A 20,086-nucleotide genomic window follows, 5' to 3' on the forward strand; every position below is an offset into this window, starting at 1 on the left:
AGGTGTTCTCTGCATTCTCCCATTGACCCAGTGGATTTTCCCTAGGTGCTTGAGTTTCCATTCACATCCCAATGTTTAAGAAACATTTAGACTGGTACACGGATAGGACAGGTTTAGAGGGATATGGGCCAAATGCAAGCAGGTGGGACTAGTGTAGATGGAACATGTTGGCCGGTGTGGGCAAGTTGAGCCGAAGGTCCTGTTTCCACGCTGTAAGACTCTTCGATTCTATGTAGAGGTTGGTATAGAATTTGGCTACTGAATATTGCCCTTGGAGTGTAGATGAGTGGTAGAACTAGGGGAAATTCAATCCAAAATTTGTTGAAGATAAAGTGGGATTACTGTTGATGAATGCTTGATCGTTGGTGTAGATGTGATGGGAACCTATTTCTGTGCTGTAAAAATCCATAACTTCATAAAGTCAGAGAGCTAGCAAAGATTAAACCCTGGGCTTACATGATGCCTCCTGTGATGATTTTAATTTGCTCTGCGACACGCCTATATTTGCCCTAATGTCATCTGGAAGTGAAGAAACAAGGGAGAAAATTGGCAAAGCAATAACCGAGAAAACATGAGAACAGCACATTCAGTAAATCCATGCCAGAATGCTACTGTTCTGTCTGCATACAAATGGCTCATTAATCTCCAGAGTAAAGTTGGGATCTTAATGTAATCGAAAAGAGAGGTCATCCACTTTGGTAGAAAAATGTAATGTTTTTTTTAATGGTGAGAGATTCAAATGTGTTGATGCTCAGAGAGACCCAAATGGCTTTCTTTGAACGACTAAAGACTAATGTGCAGGTATATTGAGCAAATACAATGGGAAATAGTATGCTGACTTTGATTGCAAGAGGAATTAAGTAGAAGAGTAAGGTTGTCTTACTACAATTATGTAGGCCTCTGATGAGTCCACATTAGGATTGTTGTTTATAGGCCTGTCGTGGCTACTGAGGAATAAATTCACTTGTGTCAGAGGATATGCATGAAGATCATCAAACTTACTTGGATGAGGTTGGTGTCTTCTAAGAAGAGATTAAACAGATTGGGTTACACACTCTTGATTTAGAAGAAAAAGAAGAGATCTCATTGAAACATACAAAATTCTTACAGGGATTGACAGAGCAGTTGCAAGAATGATATTTCCCGTGGTGTCTAGAATCATAATGTGGAGTTAGCCATTCAGAGCAGAACTAGGAGAAGTTTCTTCACTCGGAGGCAGTAAATCTTTGAAATTCAAAACCCAGCAGGCTTGGTCTAAAGGTGGAGATCATGGATTTTTGAATACCAAGGAAATCAAAGACACTGGTGTTGGGGAAGTTGTAGTACAAGGATAGAAGTTTGCCTGTGAGTTTATTGGATGGGGAAGTCAATGTGAGGAACACTATGTTATATTCTGAAGATTTCATTAAAGTTGATGAGTTGCAGTTAAAGCAATATTTTTCTGGGTAACATTAATAAATATGGAGGATGAGTGCGAGAACTTGGCACTAAGCTCAGTGATTAGCTGTAAGCTCATTGAATGCCTGGGCAGTGCAAGGAGCTGAATGGCCACCTATTTTTATGTTCTGCATTTCAGCAGTGATCTGAAAAGCACTTCAAGAGCTGTAAAGCATTTTGAAACAATGCAGTGTAATTGCAAAACTTTTTTTTTTCTCCCCAATGCCTCTCACTTGAGTTTGAGTTTAGTTTACTGTCACGTGTACCGAGGTACAGAGAAAATCTTTTGTTCCATGCTAACCTGTCAGCAGAAAGACAATGCATGATACAATTGAGTCATCCACATTGTACAGATACACGATAAAGGGAATAAGGTGAATAACGTTTAGTGCAAGATAAAGTCCAATAAAGTTTGATCAAAGATAGTCTGAGTGTCTCCAATGAGGTTGACAGTAGTTCAAGACTGCTCTCTTGTTGGTAGGATGGTTTAGTTGCCTGACAACATCTGGGAAACTGTCCCTTCTGGCAGAGAAATTGAGTGTTAGGGAGTAAGGCTAAAAGAAATAAAAGACGGGAAATATACAAGGTGTTAGATAGTGTCTGCGGAGGGAGGAACAGTTATTATTCCACAGAACTATTCCAAGTAGAACTCAACAACCTGACCAGAAACCTATACACAATATCTTTCAACAGGCCCTGCTGGGTATTTCGGTCTTATTTGGACTGAGAACACTAGCTCTTTTGGGCAGCAGATTTTTTATTCTCGGAAACAAAATAAATCTAGGATAAGAGGATTCACAATAAATAAGCCCTCAGGGATGGATGACATGCAGAATGTGTGGAGCATACAGACAGTTTTTTTTTTCCCAACCATTTAGTTGGATCAAAGATCAGTCCTTTAGAATAGTCTTTTTTGCATCCTCGCAAAGCTTCTTTAATCACAAAATTTAAAACAACATTATAAAAAAAATCATGAAATTTAGACGTTCCCCTTGAGAAGGTGTTGACGTGTTATCTTCTTAAGCTGCTGTCCTAACAGCACGGTTAGAGAAGGCATCCCAGGATTCAGATCTGATGACAATTAAGAAATGGTGAGATATTTCCAAGTTAGGATACTCAGAGCCTTGGAGGGAAATCTGCAGGATATTGTGTTCCCATGTATTTACTGCTCTTGTTCACCTCAGTGATCGTGGTTGCCATTGCCTCAGTGAAGCAGGTTGCTATTCAAATCTCCCTGGTGCTGCAGTTAGTTTTTTTTCTTGTGGTTTTAACTCCATACCAGATAAGAAGAGTTATTTGTGAGGAGGTTCTTCCAGTCTCGATACTGCACCTAATGTCTATTGTCTATTGTCTAAAGCTTTGCAGGTAGAAATGTGAAATTATAGTAATAAAAGAGAAAGTATTGCAGGCCTTTGGTGGCTGTAAACTAGACCAGTGGTGGTATTCCCAAATGGAGATCACTTTGTAATCTTCCCCAAATATTCAGTACAGATCTTCATTTCCTTCACAATCCGATGGACCAGTGCTATCTTCTGTTTGTCGTGACATGTTCTCAGTGAACAAATGCACCCATTTTTATCATGGCGTAGTTTGTGTGTTAAGCGCTTCAAAAGAATATAAGCCTCAACCTTTCAGGAATAGAAATTTAGTTTAGTTTCGAGATACAGTGCAGAAGCAGGCCCTTCAGCCCATCGAGGCTGCGCTGACCAGTGATCCCCGCACACTAACGCTATCCTACGCACATTAGGGACAATTTATAATTTTACCAAGCCAATTAGTCCACAAACCTGTACGTCTTTGGAGTGTGGGAGCACCTGGAGAAAAACCATGTAGGTCACGGGAAGAATGTACAAATTCTGTACAGACAGTACCCGTAGTCAGGATCAAACCCGGTTCTCTGGCGCTGTAAAGCAGCAACTGTACTGCTGCACCATGTGTCACCCATGGGGCTGGACTGGAAAACTATACTCGTATGAAAGCTGCAAATATGTCTTGTTCGACTTCAAAATGACTTATGTAGATTATTCAGTCCTATGGTCAAGGGTAAAACTGATTTGGCCCACTATTGAAACTATTCAAGTCTCGTGTATATGGAGTTGAAAATCAATCAATGCTTCTTCTGTTTGCCTTTAATATCCGCTCATCTGGAACTTGTACATACTCAACTCTTTCATTTTTCCAGAGGAATAAAAGTATGTTGAGAAAGCATTAACGATTGCAGCTCAATTTTAAAGTATTTTTTGTTCTCAGATGCATACTAGAAAATATGCATCATCCTGCATTTTCCAGAGACTGACCATAATGGCCATTTAATGAATTTGTTTTTGAAGCGGTTGGCATCTCCACATAAGTACACGACAGCAAATTATGAAATGTGCCCTTTATTTCCATTCCAGACTTGTGATGGCTTTACATGGAAATTAAAATTGAACTTCATTAACCAGTAGAAATTAATTTATACTCTACAATGAAATAATATTTGTAGCAATTATAGTTTACTTTCATATTTCTTTTAAGGAATGAAGGAAATGCTTTGAACATTCAATATATTGTATATGAAAATGCATACAATCAAACATATAAATTAGTAGCAGGAGAAGGCCACTTATTTCATCCAGGAGGGTCAGCATTTATCAGAATGTGTAGGAATGAACTGCAGATGCTGGTTTATAGTGAAGATAGACACGAAAAGCTGGAGTAACTCAGCGAGTCCGACAACATCTCTGGAGAAAGGGAATAGGTGACGCTTCAGACTGAAGAAGGGTTGCGATCTGAAATGTCACCTGTTCCTTTCCTCCAGAGTTGCTGTCTGACCCGTTGTGTTACTCCAGCATTTTGTGTCTATCTTCAGCATTTACCAGGATCATGGCTGATCTCATTGTAACCTCAACTTCACTGTCCAGATTACCCTCCATAACCATTTACCATTTTGCTTACCAAGCATCTTTCTACCTCTGACTTTAAAATATTCAAAGACTAGGGTGGCTCAACAGATAAAACTGCTGCTTCACAGCTCTATCTGACTTTGCATGCTGTATGTATGGAGTTTGCATATTCCAAACTGCATAAGTTTCCTCTGTGCTCATTGGTTTTCCTCCCACATCACAGTATGTGGAAAGATGGATGGGTGTGTTGAATGAGCTGCCAGAGGAGGTAGTTGAGGCAGGGATATCGCAATGTTTAAGAAACAATTAGGCAGGTACATTGATAGGACAGGTTTGGAGGGATATGGGCCAAACGCAGGCAGTTGGGATTGGTGTAGATGGGACATGTTGGTCGGCATGGGCAAGTTGGGCCGAAGGGCCTGTTTCCATGCTGTGTGACTCTATGACCTTAACTGAGTCTCAAGCTCTATGAGGCAGCAGCTCTACCAGCTTTACCACTGTCCTTCTACCAGCTGTACCACTGCCCTTCTGTACAGAATTTTTAGTGTTTCTTTTACATTTCGGATGACCATCATCTGTGCTATTTTATTTTTGGAGAAACCAAGTCATATATTGTTCAACAGTACTTCCCAGAACTGCAACCTCATCTTACCAAAAGGGGAGGGAAGCAGGGCAAGGAAATGTCAGGCAAGTAGCCTGCCATTATGAATTGGTGACGAATCATCATTTCTTCCTGGTCACGACGCCTGATCTGGGAGCTTTCCAGCCAACAGCATTCTGAGAGTACTTTCAACACAAATATTGCAGTAGTTCAAGATGTAATTCACCTCTATTTAAGGGAAAAAGGTTGCCAAAAGATGCTGGCTTAAACAGTAAAACTAATTTCAATAGTACAATGCAATGACATCAGTAGTTTAATGCACGGTATGTTGAGAAACAATTATAAATTCAAAATGTCCAATTTTTTGTGTACAATGGAGCACTTTCTTTAGGACATAAGTTTAAGGTGAGGGAAGATTTAATAGGAACCCGAGAGGGACCTTTTTCACACAAAGGGCGGTGGGTGTATGGAACGAGCTGCCGGAGGTACTATATATGCAATAAAGCAGGTACTATCGCAATGTTTAAGAAACATTTAGATAGGTATATGCATAGGACAGGTTTAGAGGGATATGGGCCAACACAGGCAGATGGGACGTGTGGACAGGTTGGGCTGAAAGGCCTGTTTCCACACTAAGATGCTATGACCCTGTCATCGTTTGAGAAAAGTGGTTAATGGACAAACTGGAGAGGTTGGGGTTTTCATGAGTGGACCTGACATTTTTACATAGAAGGAATGGGTGTGATGTTTCGGGTCGAGACCTTTCTTCGCAACCCCAAAATATCACTCATCCTTTCTATCCAGAGATGCTGCCTGTCCCACTGAGTTACTCCAGCATTTTGTGTCCTATCTTCGATGTAAACCAGCATCTGCAGTTCCTTCCTGACATTTTTACATCATCTTTCAGGATGTCCCCTTACTGCTAATGTAATGCTAATGTAATGCTATTTAAGTGTGGTCACTGTTGAAAAGTAGGATATGCAGCAGCCCATTTGTAGATGTTCATTTCTTACAAACCAAGACCATCTGTTTTAGTGGTGCCACGTGAAGAAAGCAGTTGAGATCTTGGTTTGGTGTCGTCTCTGAAAGGTAGGACGTCTGACTGCAGCAGCTCCTCTGTACTGCACTGGAAGGCCGGCTTTGATTTTGACAATCACGTCTTTGTTGGCTTGAAGCCACCTATCAAATTGAGGCTGTGGTGCTCCCTACTGAGCTTTGGACACCAAAATGCATTAGTTAGAAAGAGGAGACTAAAAAAACCTAACAAAGTAACAGTGATGTTTGCTGCATTTTACAGTATATTTGTAAAGTGAAAAATTCCAATCACTTTTTGAAAGTTAATTCTATTTATTTGTTTTCCCTTCAGAAATTGCCAGAAACTAAGAGTATGACGATTGATTGAGGATCCTGCAGTTTAGAAATGGAACTGAAAGGTTAGTCAGAGAAACACCGCCTGGTGACGGATACCTGGAGCAAAGCCAGCCTTCCCAGTTAGACTCTGCAGCCTGCATCGCAGAGAGAAGGATGGCAACATCGAGCTACTGCTGCTGCCTGCTTTGGTTGCTCTGGGTCTGCCTTCTCGAGCCCAGCCAGCTGAGCCCTCTGTCAGCAAGGACTACTAAAGGACTGCAGAGTGGCATGCCAGTGGACCCTTCAGCTAGCAAGTTCACACTGCTGCACCGTTCCAAGCGGGGCTGGATGTGGAATCAGTTCTTTTTGCTGGAGGAATATACTGGGTCAGACCCACAGTATGTAGGCAAGGTAGGCATCATGAACTCTACTTGAAAAGTTGCCTTTTATGGTTGTACCTTGCTTTGCCTGATCTTCTCTCCCCTATTTCACATGATGCAGATATCCCTTGTCTTACCTAATTGGACCTCTAAAGTCTGCCAGATGATATAGCAATGCATTAAGTGTTTACTTTTTAATGGTGGAATGAGCAATGTTAAGGCCAAGACTCTTAAAATAATTTTTTTTAATTCCAGCAGTTTTACCAAAACTAATTATATGTTCAGTTTGGAACTATTGAAACATTATGTCTTATTATGGCCCAAAGTTGGTTAAAACCAAATCCATCTTTTAGATTTATATGGTGAAAAAGTTAAATGAATAATGTGGTGACAGGAAGATTCAATTAATATAAGAGAGGTCACTTTCAAGCCCCTCTAATTCTATTATACATCAAATTTCTAATTTAGATTTCATTTATACTTATATTTAATCAGCAATCACCTGCTTTGATAATCTCCATCCCCTGGAACATTTTGCAAATGCATTTAATTATAAATCTATTAATCTAATCAGGATTATAGTCAATTTGTCAGTTGTCTCTCTGTCTCTGCAATCTGACCATTTTACCATGATTTCCATTACACTGAGCACTCTCCCAGCTGACAGGCTTTTCAAGCACAGATTCCAGTTGTTGCCATTGTTCCATAAAAGGATGTGAAGAACACTGAAGACATTCCCCAGGATAAAGACTTTTAAAATAACTTTGGGAAATTCATTTGGTTTGCTTGTTTTAGTCATCCTACAGGCTGTTACTTTTTTTCCCCCATTTTCCATTGACATATTTGCAAACACTATTGCAGCAAAAGGATTTAACAGGCAGCCATTACAATAAGAAGTTATGGTAACATAGGAATGAGAGTACATTTTTCAGGGGTAGGCACAAAAATTTAAATGTGACTGCTTCTCGAAGGACACTTTAAACAAATATACCAGCATCTGCAGTTCCTAGAGATGCTGCCTGTCCCGCTGAGTTACTCCAGCTTTTTATGTCTACCTTTGGTTTAAACCCACTTCTGCAGTTCCTTCCTACACAAACATGACTTTGAACATGCACATCCCTAGCATGGTTATTATTTATTGGATGGCGAGTAGGGATGGTGAGAGAGCAAGAAAGAGGTTGCCCTGAACACCTTTGTTCCTCTCCCCCTCCCTTGTATAGATTCCTGTGAACTCCTCAAGCCTATGTCTCACAGATATGACTTGTGACTCAAGTCCATATGTTTGCCCTTGGCCCATTTGCTTTGATAGCTTTGCTTCAAAAAGTTCCTTTAAAATGGACGTACCATAAACAATTATCAGTTTTGACAATGGAGTGGGTCCAAAGATATGGGTCTGGTTGCTCGTTATATTCCTATCACAATTTTTCCATTTTCTGACGACTAGTTATAATGAGAAGGCTGGATGTAAAATGGACAGTCAACACTATTTCCTATTTTATACCTCTGTCACAATTTTTCAAAGACTAATTCAGGTGTGAGTCATAATATTCAGCTACTTCGCTTGTTGCACCAAGATGGATTTATTACCAACTCGGCACATTCATCCATTATTATTAGTAATGAGACATCTCAGTGACATTTCTGATACATTTCAGTTAGTCGTCCAGTCGGAGAATACCTGTTATTCTGTCACAATCTAGGAGCAAAGCTTTCTGGACAAAAGTGCACCTTTTGTAGCATCATGATCATGCACCTCCACAGCCAGTGGTCCCATGTCCAGTTAAAATGTGAGGACAGGATAGTTGAGGGCAAAGAGGTTGTAGAGAGAGAGAGAGAGAGAGAGGGTACTTGGAAATGTACATTTTGTCAAGCAGCAAAAACATGGATAGGCACCTGGTCCTCCTGGGCAGCCTCCCTTTTCCAATTTATGTAAACGTGTTCAACTAAAATTTAGCTGTCTCTATCCAAACTTCCCCAAGCCATGTTGCTCATAGCCCTTGTCCCTGCTGATGGTCATTGGCTACTGGTTAAGCAAGCACTTAATTGTAAAATCTTTAGTCTTGTTTACAACATTTTCACAGATTATTAAGGGGTTGGACACGTTAGAGGCAGGAAACATGTTCCCAATGTTGGGGGAGTCCAGAACCAGGGGCCACTGTTTAAGAATAAAGGGTAGGCCATTTAGGACGGAGATGAGGAAAAACTTTTTCAGTCAGAGAGTTGTGAATCTGTGGAATTCTCTGCCTCAGAAGGCAGTGGAGGCCAATTCTCTGAATGCTTTCAAGAGAGAGCTAGATAGAGCTCTTAAGATAGCGGAGTCAGGGGGTATGGGGAGAAGGGTACTGATTGAGAATGATCAGCCATGATCACATTGAATGGTGGTGCTGGCTCGAAGGGCCGAATGGCCTACTCCTGCACCTATTGTCTATAGAGGGGAACAAGGATGATAATTGAAATGAATAAACAGAACATATCGGTCAGCACTTCAAATTGCTAACTGAGTTTAAGGGGAAGTAACAACCCATGTTTCCTGGAAAAACCGTCAGAGGAATGAAAATGAACATTGGTGTTCCCTTCCTGCTAAAACCTGCTGGATGCCCCTTCCACTGTCAACGCTCTGCTGGATTTGGTGTACCCAAGAAGCAGGGCTCCATTACATGGAAGGACATGGATTGAATTTGGATTTTTTTCAGGTCAGAAAAGCCATGGTAGATTTTGTTAGGTGAAGGAGAAGATGGTGCCCTTCATCCGGCCAAAACTTGGGTAGTTTACAACCCAGCGACATGAATATTGATTTCTTTAATTTTAAGTAACCCTTGCATTCCACTCTCTCTGTGTCTCTCTCTCACCCTAGTCGTCCTGATGGTTTCACTGTACATATCCCTTCATTATCACCTCTTCCACAGCCAACAATGGACCATTATGGGCTCCACCTTCCTGGGTCATCAGTGCTGGCTTTGATTTGATCTGTACCTTTTAATACTAGTTTCCCTTTCCCTTGACTCTCAGTCTAAAAAAGGGTTTCAACCCGAAACGTCACCCATTCCTTCACTCCAGAGAAGCTGCCTGTCCCGCTGAGTTACTCTAGCCTTAGAGGGAGTACAGAGAAGGTTCACCAGATTGATCCCTGGGATGGCAGGACTTTCATATGAAGAAAGACTGGATAGACTCGGCTTGTACTCGCTGGAATTTAGAAGACTGAGGGAGGATCTTATAGAAACATTTAAAATTCTTAAGGGGTTGGAGAGGCTAGATGCGGGAAGATTGTTCCCGATGTTGGGGAAGTCCAGAACCAGGGGTCACAGCTTAAGGGTAAGGGGGAAGTCTTTTAGGACTGAGATGAGAAAACATTTCTTCACACAGAGTGGTGAGTCTGTGAAATTCTCTGCCACAGAAGGTAGTTGAGGCCAGTTCATTGGCTATATTTAAGAGGGGGTTAGATGTGGCCCTTGTGGCTAAAGGGATCAGGGGGTATGGAGAGAAGGCAGGTACAGGTTACTGAGCTGGATGATCAGCCATGATCATATTGAATGGCGGTGCAGGCTCGAAGGGCCGAATGGCCTACTCCTGCACCTATTTTCTATGTTTCTATGTTTCAATGTATCTACCCTCTCTCCCAAAATAATCAGTCAGCTGTTGAGGTGGATTGTTTTGTGACTAGTAATTTAAAATCCATTACTGGGACTCTGCTTGCTATTGATTCCACACCCCGTGTTCCTGCCACCATTTTGTCTTCAGTTAACAGTTTAAAATGGACATGATTAAATTTAGTAGCCCATCTTACATTTCTCCATCTTTCAGTCTCCATTGGAAATTAAACAGATGATTGTTAAAGATTATTTAATTTAATATTGCCAGTGTCACACCCGTAAGTAACCCCAATGTTATCCAGAAATTACACACACTGTAAATGCTGGTATCCACACTGTGTCCATGGAATGCTTTGCTGGTTAATTTTGCGAGTTAAAGCCACTACTCGGATCTGACTAATTGATGATTTTGAGTTGCAGATCTGGATTTTCATAGACATTTTGCCCATGATTTCACAGTGCCACAAATCTTAGTTTACTGTATTCAAAGTTTCTCTGTCACAGTATCTCCCTTACTCACTACCAAGGAAACTGGAAGTAGCCCATAATTTAAAATATTAACAGAAATACTTTATTAATGAAGCAGGTCATATTGCGAGCCTGGTTATGCTGGCTTTTGGCCCAACAGACTGCCTTTGAAACATTCTCAGCATCACACTGTTACAACACCAGAGAGCACTTAGTCACTTGATTCAATCCTTTAAGGCATGACTGCATTAAAGCACCAATGAACTGATATTAAACACAGACACATATACTACATCTCTCTTAAAAATGAAAAGCAAAAGATAAGCAATCACAATTACCAAAATGGCAGTGTTTTAGTAATGTGTTTCATTTTGACGCATATATGGAAATAACTCCAAGATACTTCCATCGAGGGACTATTTTTCCAACTGGCTTCCAATTTGTTTCAGTTCACAGAGGTTTGTCATTGAGCTGCATTGTTCTTGCAGCAGAGGGCAATTTGTATATCCTCCCAAAATCTCCATATTTGCTTCAGTTAAACAAGCCTTTTTAATAGTCTTTCTGAAATTGTGTAGGTTCATGGAAAAAAAAGCTAATCTTCATATATATGTGAGCGGTGGTGTATGTCTGGACAGAGTTGAGGGAGGAGGTATAGGGACAGGTGTTGCATCTCCTGCGATTGCAGGGGAAGGTACCTGGGGAGGGGGTGGTTTGGGTGGGAAGGGATGAGTTAACCAGGGAGTTGCAGAGGGGCAATCTTTCTGCGGAAAGGGGTAGAGATGGGATGTTTGTTTTTTAGGAGCTAATGTGTTGTTATGCAATTACTTTCTCAATACTAGATTCGGGCCACTTGTTTAATGAGCAGATAAATGAACAGACCTTAAATAATTTACAGATTTGATTTGAATATTCTAAATGCCAAGGATGTCTAATAGTCAGGCAGCTGTGCAAAAATAGGTGCTTATATTTCTGCAGCAGTGTGTGGGTGCAACACTGGGAATGACAAATGCCAAAGTTGGTGAAATAATTAGGATTGTTACACGTTTAGCTGTGATTCAAAGGTAACTCAGCATATCGATTTAAAAACTGTTTCTGCATATCTTTATAAATGCAGATGATGTTCAGGACATTGCTGAAATCAATGCCAGACAGTACAACATCCATATTTCATGATTACAGACACAGCAGCTTGAAATTACAGCACAAACTTGGCCAGAATGACATGGCTTTGTAATCATTTCCCTGCCGCAATTTGAAACGGGTTATTTTCAGGTGCTTTATCTTTCACAGTGAAACCTGATAGTGGTGAGTTAGACCCTTGGATTTATTGCAACAGGGCTGAGCTTGAATGAGCTCATTCTGCAGATGCGCAAACAAATTTAACAAGGCACTGAGACTCAACAGTGGAACCTCCGACGGTGACAAATTGAGAGGACCAACCTCTCTGGTTGCACTGATAACTTCTCTGTTCTGGAAGTAAATGTTATGAGGCAGCGACAGCTGTATATTGTTGACATAAGCAGGGTTTTTGATGAACACATTTTAGTAATGAAATGAACAGGAAACTAAATGATTTGGCGTAGAGTCCATGGTGGAAGGCAACAATAGATGAGAGCCCAGCAAGGAGAGCATTGATGTCTCCTGGTGACAAGGACATCTGGCAGCTTTCCAGTGATGAAAAGCTTGAGGAAGGAGAAGGGCTTGGCGATGATGCAAAGTGAGCAGAAACATTCCTCTGGATGGAGATGAGTTATTAAACACAGTAGAGATTGAATGGACATCAAGGTGTCCATTCCAGCAGGTAAGGGTACAGAAAGGATTTACAAGGATGTTGCCAGGACTAGTGGGTCTGAGCTACAGGGAGAGGTTGAGTAGTCTGGGACTCTATTCCTTGGAGTGCAAGAGGATGAGGGGTGCTCTTTTAGAAGTGTATAAAATCATGAGAAGAATAGATCGGGTCGATGCACAGCCGCTTGCCGAGAGTAAGGGAATCAAGGACCAGAGGACATAGGTTTAAGATGAAGGGAAAAATATTGAATAGGAATAACTTAAAGGGGTAACTTTTTCACGCAAAGGGTGGTGGATGTATGGAACAAGCTGCCAGAGGAGGTAGTTGAGGCTGGGACTATCCCAACGTTTAGACAGGTAGATTTAGATTTAGATTTTTTAGATTTAGAGACACAGAGGTACATGGATAGGGCAGGTTTGGAAGGATATGGACTAAATGTAGGCAGATGGAACCAGTGTAGCTGGGACATTTTGGCCGATGTGGGCAAGTTGGGCCGAAGGGGCTGTTTCCACACTGTATCACTCTATGACTCTGTGTAAACACTCCTGTTCACTTGGGAAATTGGCAGGGGAGAAGGATGGACTCCATTGTCTGAGCAGAATTCCAAATAAAGGCCAAGGTTTATAATTGTGGTCATCTTAATGGCACGAGCTGCCTTGGGGTAAACCAAAGGTTCCTGAAGTTAGCACAGGCAATGCTTTAAGCAAGATTACGGATTGCTGCTTGATCTGCATTATAGTTACAATATTATTTTGGTTAATTATAGCAATCTGCGCGTCACAATGTAAATTGGATTGTTGCCACAAGGTTATTATTGTTAATTGTGGCACTTCACATTTTTCACTGTCAACTGAGTTACATCTACAATGATATTATAGTTAATTGTGGCACTGTGCATCTTACACTGTGAACAGCATTTAGAATTTTTCATCCAGTTTGAAACAAATTCAAACCAGATTTTGCTAATCTGCAAGGAAATTCATTTTGCATTTAATGAGAGCTTTTCAACAAAAAAACAAGTCACAATTCCGGTCAAACAGTTTAGGTTATTTGGTTAAAAAAAGTTCATATTGGAAGAGTTGTGAAATAACACAATTCACAAAATGGCCACAAGCTCAAATAGCATAGAAATTGCATTCTATTCAGGCATTTAATTAATGCAAATATCTCACACATGACACTTATGGATGAATTCAAGGACAGCGTCAGAAATTAATAAAAATTGCACCTATCATGAAATTGGACACAGCATTTCATTTGTCACAGAGCTTTGTGCAGAAAATGAATTCCGTTCATAATACATTCAGTTTGTGATGTTTCGGCATGACTTTCTTTTCTCGCTTAATGGTGTAAATTGGACCTTTTGGGTGTCTATTATCACTTGTGATATTCAACTGTTGCGCATGCCGTTGTCTACTGCTGATTGGAAGGAGGGGAGTCATCACGGCAAGGACAAGAAAGCACTCTTAGTTCAGAGATACAGCATGGAAACAGGCCCTCAGCCCACTGAATCGACACTGACCATCCATCACCCGTTCACACTAGTTCTATGATATCCTACTTTCTAATCCACTCCCTGCACACTGGGGGCAATTTTCAGAATTCAATTCACTTACAAACCTGCACGTGTTTGGGATTTGGAAGGAAACTGGAGCCATAGTGAGAACAGATAGCACCCGAGGTCAGAATCGAACCGGGGTCACTGTCGATGTGAGGCAGCGACTCCACCAGCTGCACCACTGTGCTGCTTCTCTCTTATAGAGAAGCACTTCTCTGCATCACCAAAAGTCTAGATCAAAGCTTCTCACAAAACAATATACTTCTCCAGTACATAACTGGCAAATCATAAAAGATAAATATATATCTCTGACTTCATCCTTTGCTGGTGCTTGTTTGAGTTCATGTTACTGTAATAGCTGGTTGCCAGTTCTGTGTTAACTATAGTCTGGAGCTTACTAAATATGGCTGTTTTCGAGAAATAGAAGCTCATTTGCCTTGTCTCAGCTCCACTCTGCAGGTGTAACCATTAAAGTCATAGAGTTGTACAACACGGAAACAGGCCCTTCAGCGCACCTTGTCCATCCGATCAAGTTGGCATACTGGGCTAGTCCCATTTACCTATATTTGCCCCATAGACCTCTAAGCCATATATCTGTCCAAATGTCTTCTAAAATTCATAATTGTGTCTGCTTCTGTAGCTTCCCTGGCAGCACATTCCAAATGTGGATTACTCTCTGAATGAAAAGGTTGCCCCTGAGGTCCTTCTTTAATCTCTTCCCTCTCACATTATGTCGAGGCCCTCTATTCTTAGAATCCCCAACCTTAGGAAAAAGTGAGTGTTTACTTTATCCATGCCCCTCATGGTCCTGCACACTTCAATAAGATCACCCCTTAGCCTCCTATACTCCTGTTGCTGTTCACTTAGTGGGTGAAGAAAAATGTCCCAGTCTATCCAATCTCCCCCTATAATTCAAGCCTGTAAATCCACGTAACATCCTGGCGAATCTCTTCTGCACTCTTTCTAAATTAATGACGTCTTCCAATTTATTTAATTGTTTCAATTTGTAATCCTTTTGAATTGCTGATCAGCATACATGTCTGGTAAGATGCAGAGTAAATGCAGAAGCGGTAGGCGTTGTTCATGATAGCAATGTAATCTGGCTGGCATTCATTTACAGTATATGCTGTGACATCTTTAGAATGGTTACAACTACAGTCAGCAATGAGACGAGATCAACATCCATTACATAGGTGGGGGTGTGGATGAAAAGAGGGACAAACATGTACAATTGCCGATTCTAATCATAGGAAGCTATTTGTTCACACAGCAAGATTATGTGATGAATCTCATGCACAGCCCATGTTCACAATGTATCTTTCTCTCTACAGCATGTTGATTTAACACGTTGACTTAATTCCCCCCACCCAAGCTCAAGTGCACAGCAGGAGAAGACACTTCTTTTGCGAAATGTTATCTCCGCAGCAGCCTCTCACACTTTGCAACTTTCAGAAGTGACTATGACAATCAGAGTGAGTGCAGAGCAAGCAGGGAAGGAACATTGTGAAGTGGGAAATAATCTGTCATCTGGCGACGAATGCAGTCACCAGCAGAGCAGTGTGTGCACGTGATTCTCACAGTGAGTGGAGCAGCTGCCATCCTGCTCGGATCCTCAGTGGGAAGGCATCATTCAGATGAGGAGTCACCTGGAGAGCCATCAAATGACACGTAACCATTTCACAGACACTACCAGCACAGGCCCTGACATTGTCCATTGCACCCGACTGACAATGGGTGCAAAAACAAACAAAACACCATTGTTTGTACATGGTTCCGTTGTAGATTTATGACAAAGCCCACTGAATTTAAACAGGAAGGAAAATAGGTTTCATGATTATTAAGGGGTTGGACACGTTAGAGGCAGGAAACATGTTCCCAATGTTGGGGGAGTCCAGAACAAGGGGCCACAGTTTAAGAATAAGGGGTCGGCCATTTAGAACTGAGATGAGGAAAAACGTTTTCAGTCAGAGAGTTGTGAATCTGTGGAATTCTCTGCCTCAGAAGGCAGTGGAGGCCAATTCTCTGAATGATTTCAAGAGAGAGCTAGATAGAGCTCTTAAGGATAGCGGAGTCAGGGGGTATGGGGAGAAGGCAGGAATGGGGTACTGATTGAGAATGATCAGCCATGATCACATTGAATAGTGGTGCTGGCTCGAAGGGCCGAATGGCCTCCTCCTGCACCTATTGTCTATGATGGACACTCTGATGCTCTTGTCATAGTCACACAGCACGGAAACAGGCCCTGTGGGCCAACTTGCTCATGCCGACCAAGGTCCCCCATCTACACTCGTTCCACCTGCCCACATTTGGCCCCCTATCCCTCTAAACCTTTACTATCCGGTACCTGTCCATGGACCAGTCCTTGTGCTCCACTTTCTTGCACTGGGCTTACATTTCTGTATAGTATGCAACAGTGGGCGTGGACTGCAGCCTATCTCTTGGAAGGCTGCAGTTGTTCAGGTATTGATTTTAACTTTGATTTGGTATATATTTCTCTAACTTCAAGTAACTCTTGTCGTCCCTCTCTCCTTGTCCCTCCCCCATCCTAGTTCTCTGACTACTTTCACTGTCCTCCTGATTAAATTTTATTGATTGTATGCCTCCTTGTCACCTTCCCCTCAGCGAACAATGAACCATTCCACTTTCCTTGAGCAGCGTCCCCTTTGATGTGTCGTTTTCATATCTTATCCTACCATATCTCTATGACTCCCTCTCCCCTGACGCTCAGTCTGAAGAAGGGTCTCGATCCCAAAACGTCACCCACTCCTCCTCTCCAGAGATACTGCCTGTCCCGCTGGGTTACTCCAGCATTTTCTGTCTATCTTTGCTGTTGTTCAGTTGGATTGTGAAGAGACAGCCTTAAAGGCTCTGAGAGGGGTTGTTTCCAGATTACTGCTCACAGCCGATTGGCGGGCCAGCCTAAATACTGCGAGGCTGGAAATGTTAACTCCTCTAAGGATCTCCATAAACTTTGATGGTCAATCTGGTTATATTATATTGATAACTAACAATGCCCTCGGCCTTTGAAGCTGGTCTGATTATTGTTAACCTGCAGTCCAAAGAGCTCTCATATTATTCATCATGGTATCAACATCATTGATGAGCCCATAACTAAACTTCTAAACACAAATTGAACCATAAAACTGTAGATAAAAGAATGAAATGCTGGGTGTATTCAGCAGTTAGGCAACATTACTGGAAGGAGGAATGGAGTCAACGTTTCGGGTCAGATTCCCTTCATCAAAATAAGAAAACATGTACGTTTTAACTTGCATAGCGAATAGGGATAATATTGAGAAAATGCATCTCGTCTTCCATCTGGAAATGTGACAGTGCTTGGAACACAATTGAATTTAATCTTTTCAAGTCACACTCTTTTCCCTCCACAGATGTAACTCCACAGATGTTAACAGGTTTCTCTTTTCTCTTTTGTTGCCAACTGCCAGTTTTAAAAGAACTTATTAGCTTCACCATCCTTATCATGGACATTCCCTTTGTTCTCTTCATGCCAACCCAACGCTTTAATCAAAACTCCTCGATCATTACCTTGTTTTTTCCAGTTCTGATATTCTGGCATTCTCTGCTTTTGCTGTCTTCTTTCCAAAACAGCGACTCTGCTCAGAATAAAGAGACGTAGGAATGCAGGACGTATGTTTTAACTCCTAAATCTGAGAAGTTCTCGCAAGTGCTATATTTGTGCTCCTTCAGAGTATTCTGCCGACAACTAGACCAAGTAGGCCCATTCCTCGTAGAGGGGGAACAGGGAAGGGGAGAGGGTGTCGTCACTGAGTGAGCCCTAGACTCAAAGACTCTCTTATTGGTGTAGCACCCTCAACCTTCCCCCCCCCCCACTCAAACCCCCTTATTTCCCCCCCTCCTCCCCGACTGACCCACTCCATCCCCCCTACCCCACCCCCATTTGTCCCTCCCCTGCCCCCACCCCTACTTCCCCAGCCCTGCCTCCACCCCCCTTTGCCCCCATTCCCTCCTCCCCCCTCTCCTGACCCACACCTCCTTCACCTTCCCCCACCCCCACTCTCCCCTCCTCCCCACCCCCACTCTCCCCTCCTCCCCACCCCCACACTCCTCTTCTCCACCCCCACTCTCCCCTGCCCCCCACTGTCCTCTTCCCCCCCATCCCCACTGTTCCCCCCATCCCCACTGCCCCCTCCCCACTGTTCCCCCCATCCCCACTGCCCCCTCCCCCACCCCCACTCTCCCCCTCCTCCCACCACCCCCACTACACCCCCACCCTCCCTCTACCCCCACCCTCCCTCTACCCCCACCCCCCCTCTACCCCCACCCCCCCTCTACCCCCACCCTCACTTCCACCCACTTGGCCGCCACGCCCACTCCCCTCCGTGGAGCCGTTGGCTGCGAAAGGCACTTACCAGTGCCCGTGCGTTCAACGCTGACTGCCGACGTGCGAGTCTCTGCCGGGGCGGGGCCGGGCGAGAGGCGAGGTGAGGGGGGGGGGGGGGAGGACATTTTAGTGAGTAAATGAAGTCGAACGTGGAGCATTGTGATGTCATATGCTGAGGAGTTTCAGGAAATGGGTTAGAAAGTGAAATTTTGAACTTTAAAATGTCTGTAGCTTTAAAGATGTAGCTTCAATTTGAATGAGATTTGTTCGAGATGATGCCCAGGATAATGGTGAGTAACGTGGTGCAAAAAGTGTGCACTATGGTGTACCGTTTTGGCTGTGTGAAGTATCAAAGTTATGGTGCGCACAAACGCACATACACACGGACAGAGAGTTTTAGTAATATACTAGACCAAGTAGTAGTGGGGGGGGGGGGAGGGGGGCAGGGAAGGGGAGAGAGTGTGAGTGAGTGAGTGAGCCCTGGACCCAAAGCCTCTCCTGTATTGGTGTAGCACTGTCAACCCCCCACTCAATCCCCCTTATCCCCCCCCCACTGACCCACTCCATCCCCCCGACCCCACTGGCACCTCCCCTGCCCACACCCCCACAGCCCTGCCTCCAACCCCCCTCCCCTTCCCCTCACCCCCACCTTCCTCCCTCTCCCCCCCCAACCCCAATCTTCCCTCCTCCCCACCCCCACTCTCCCCCATCCCCACTCTCCCCCATCCCCACTCTCCCCCATCCCCACTCTCCCCCACCCCCACTCTTCCCTCCTCCCTGCCCTGCCCTCCTCCCCAGCCCTGCTTCCCCCCCCCCCACCACCCCCATCTCCAGATGAGTCCAGAACCAGGGGCCACAGTTTAAGAATACCATTTAGAACGGAGATGAGGAAAAACTTTTTCACTCAGAGATTTGTAAATCTGTGGAATTCTCTGCCTCTGAAGGCAGTGGAGGTCAATTCTCTGGATGCTTTCAAGAGAGAGTTAGATAGAGCTCTTAAAGAAACCGGAGTCAAGGGATATGGGGAGAAGGCAGGAAGGGGGTACTGATTGTGGACGATCAGCCATGATCACAGTGAATGGACGTGCTGGCTCGAAGGACTGAGTCACCTATTGTCTATTATCTATTGTCTATTGAGTGCTCTTGAGTTCTGGGATTGCCATTTGGGGATCCAATTTATCTCTCTTGCTTCCCACTTCCATTGACAGTAATGAAATGAACTGTCATAGCACTTAAAGTCAAAGGTATACCTTGGGGAGTTTAAATTAAAAATTAAAAATAAATAGATTTTTGGAAATAGGTTTTGCTTTCTGCAGGTATGGCATTCCCGCGTAAGGGAAATTCAGGTGGAAATTTTTAGACTTGAATCATTGTAACATTTTTTAATATAAATGGAGGCTTCAGCGTGCCTGGGCTCAATAAGAGTAGACGCCATGGTATCAGCGGTATTTCTATGAACTATTAAAGCACTGAAATGCGTTAGTCCGGGGAGATAAATTACACTTGATGACTGCTGTGGATTCTTTTTGTTGCATCTCAGCAATAATTGCAATCACATTTTCCAAGCTATATATTCAGTATTGACAGCGACATTATCTACTGCCTTTAAGCTTACATAAGCTGGCACCACTTAAAGGCGATGTGGTTCGACAGTTGTGCTGTTAC

The 20,086-nt window shown here is 43.0% G+C and overlaps 1 protein-coding gene across 6 annotated transcripts in view; it reads left to right on the forward strand.

The window, feature by feature from the left end:
* The window catches only part of LOC144604751 (cadherin-6-like), a 171,488-nt gene that overhangs the window by 14,710 nt on the left and 136,692 nt on the right, over positions 1 to 20,086 (forward strand). For 5 of the 6 annotated variants that reach the window (XM_078419385.1, XM_078419418.1, XM_078419410.1 and 2 more), the window contains exon 2: positions 6,290 to 6,684. The exons of the other annotated variant lie outside the window; for it this stretch is intronic. In XM_078419385.1, the coding sequence (XP_078275511.1) occupies positions 6,448 to 6,684 (237 nt within the window). In that variant the 5' untranslated portion in view covers positions 6,290 to 6,447. The remainder of the gene's footprint in view (positions 1 to 6,289; positions 6,685 to 20,086) is intronic. 6 annotated transcript variants of the gene reach the window in all.

This window comes from Rhinoraja longicauda, chromosome 2 (genome assembly GCF_053455715.1).
Source record: "Rhinoraja longicauda isolate Sanriku21f chromosome 2, sRhiLon1.1, whole genome shotgun sequence".
Lineage (NCBI taxonomy): Eukaryota > Metazoa > Chordata > Chondrichthyes > Rajiformes > Arhynchobatidae > Rhinoraja > Rhinoraja longicauda.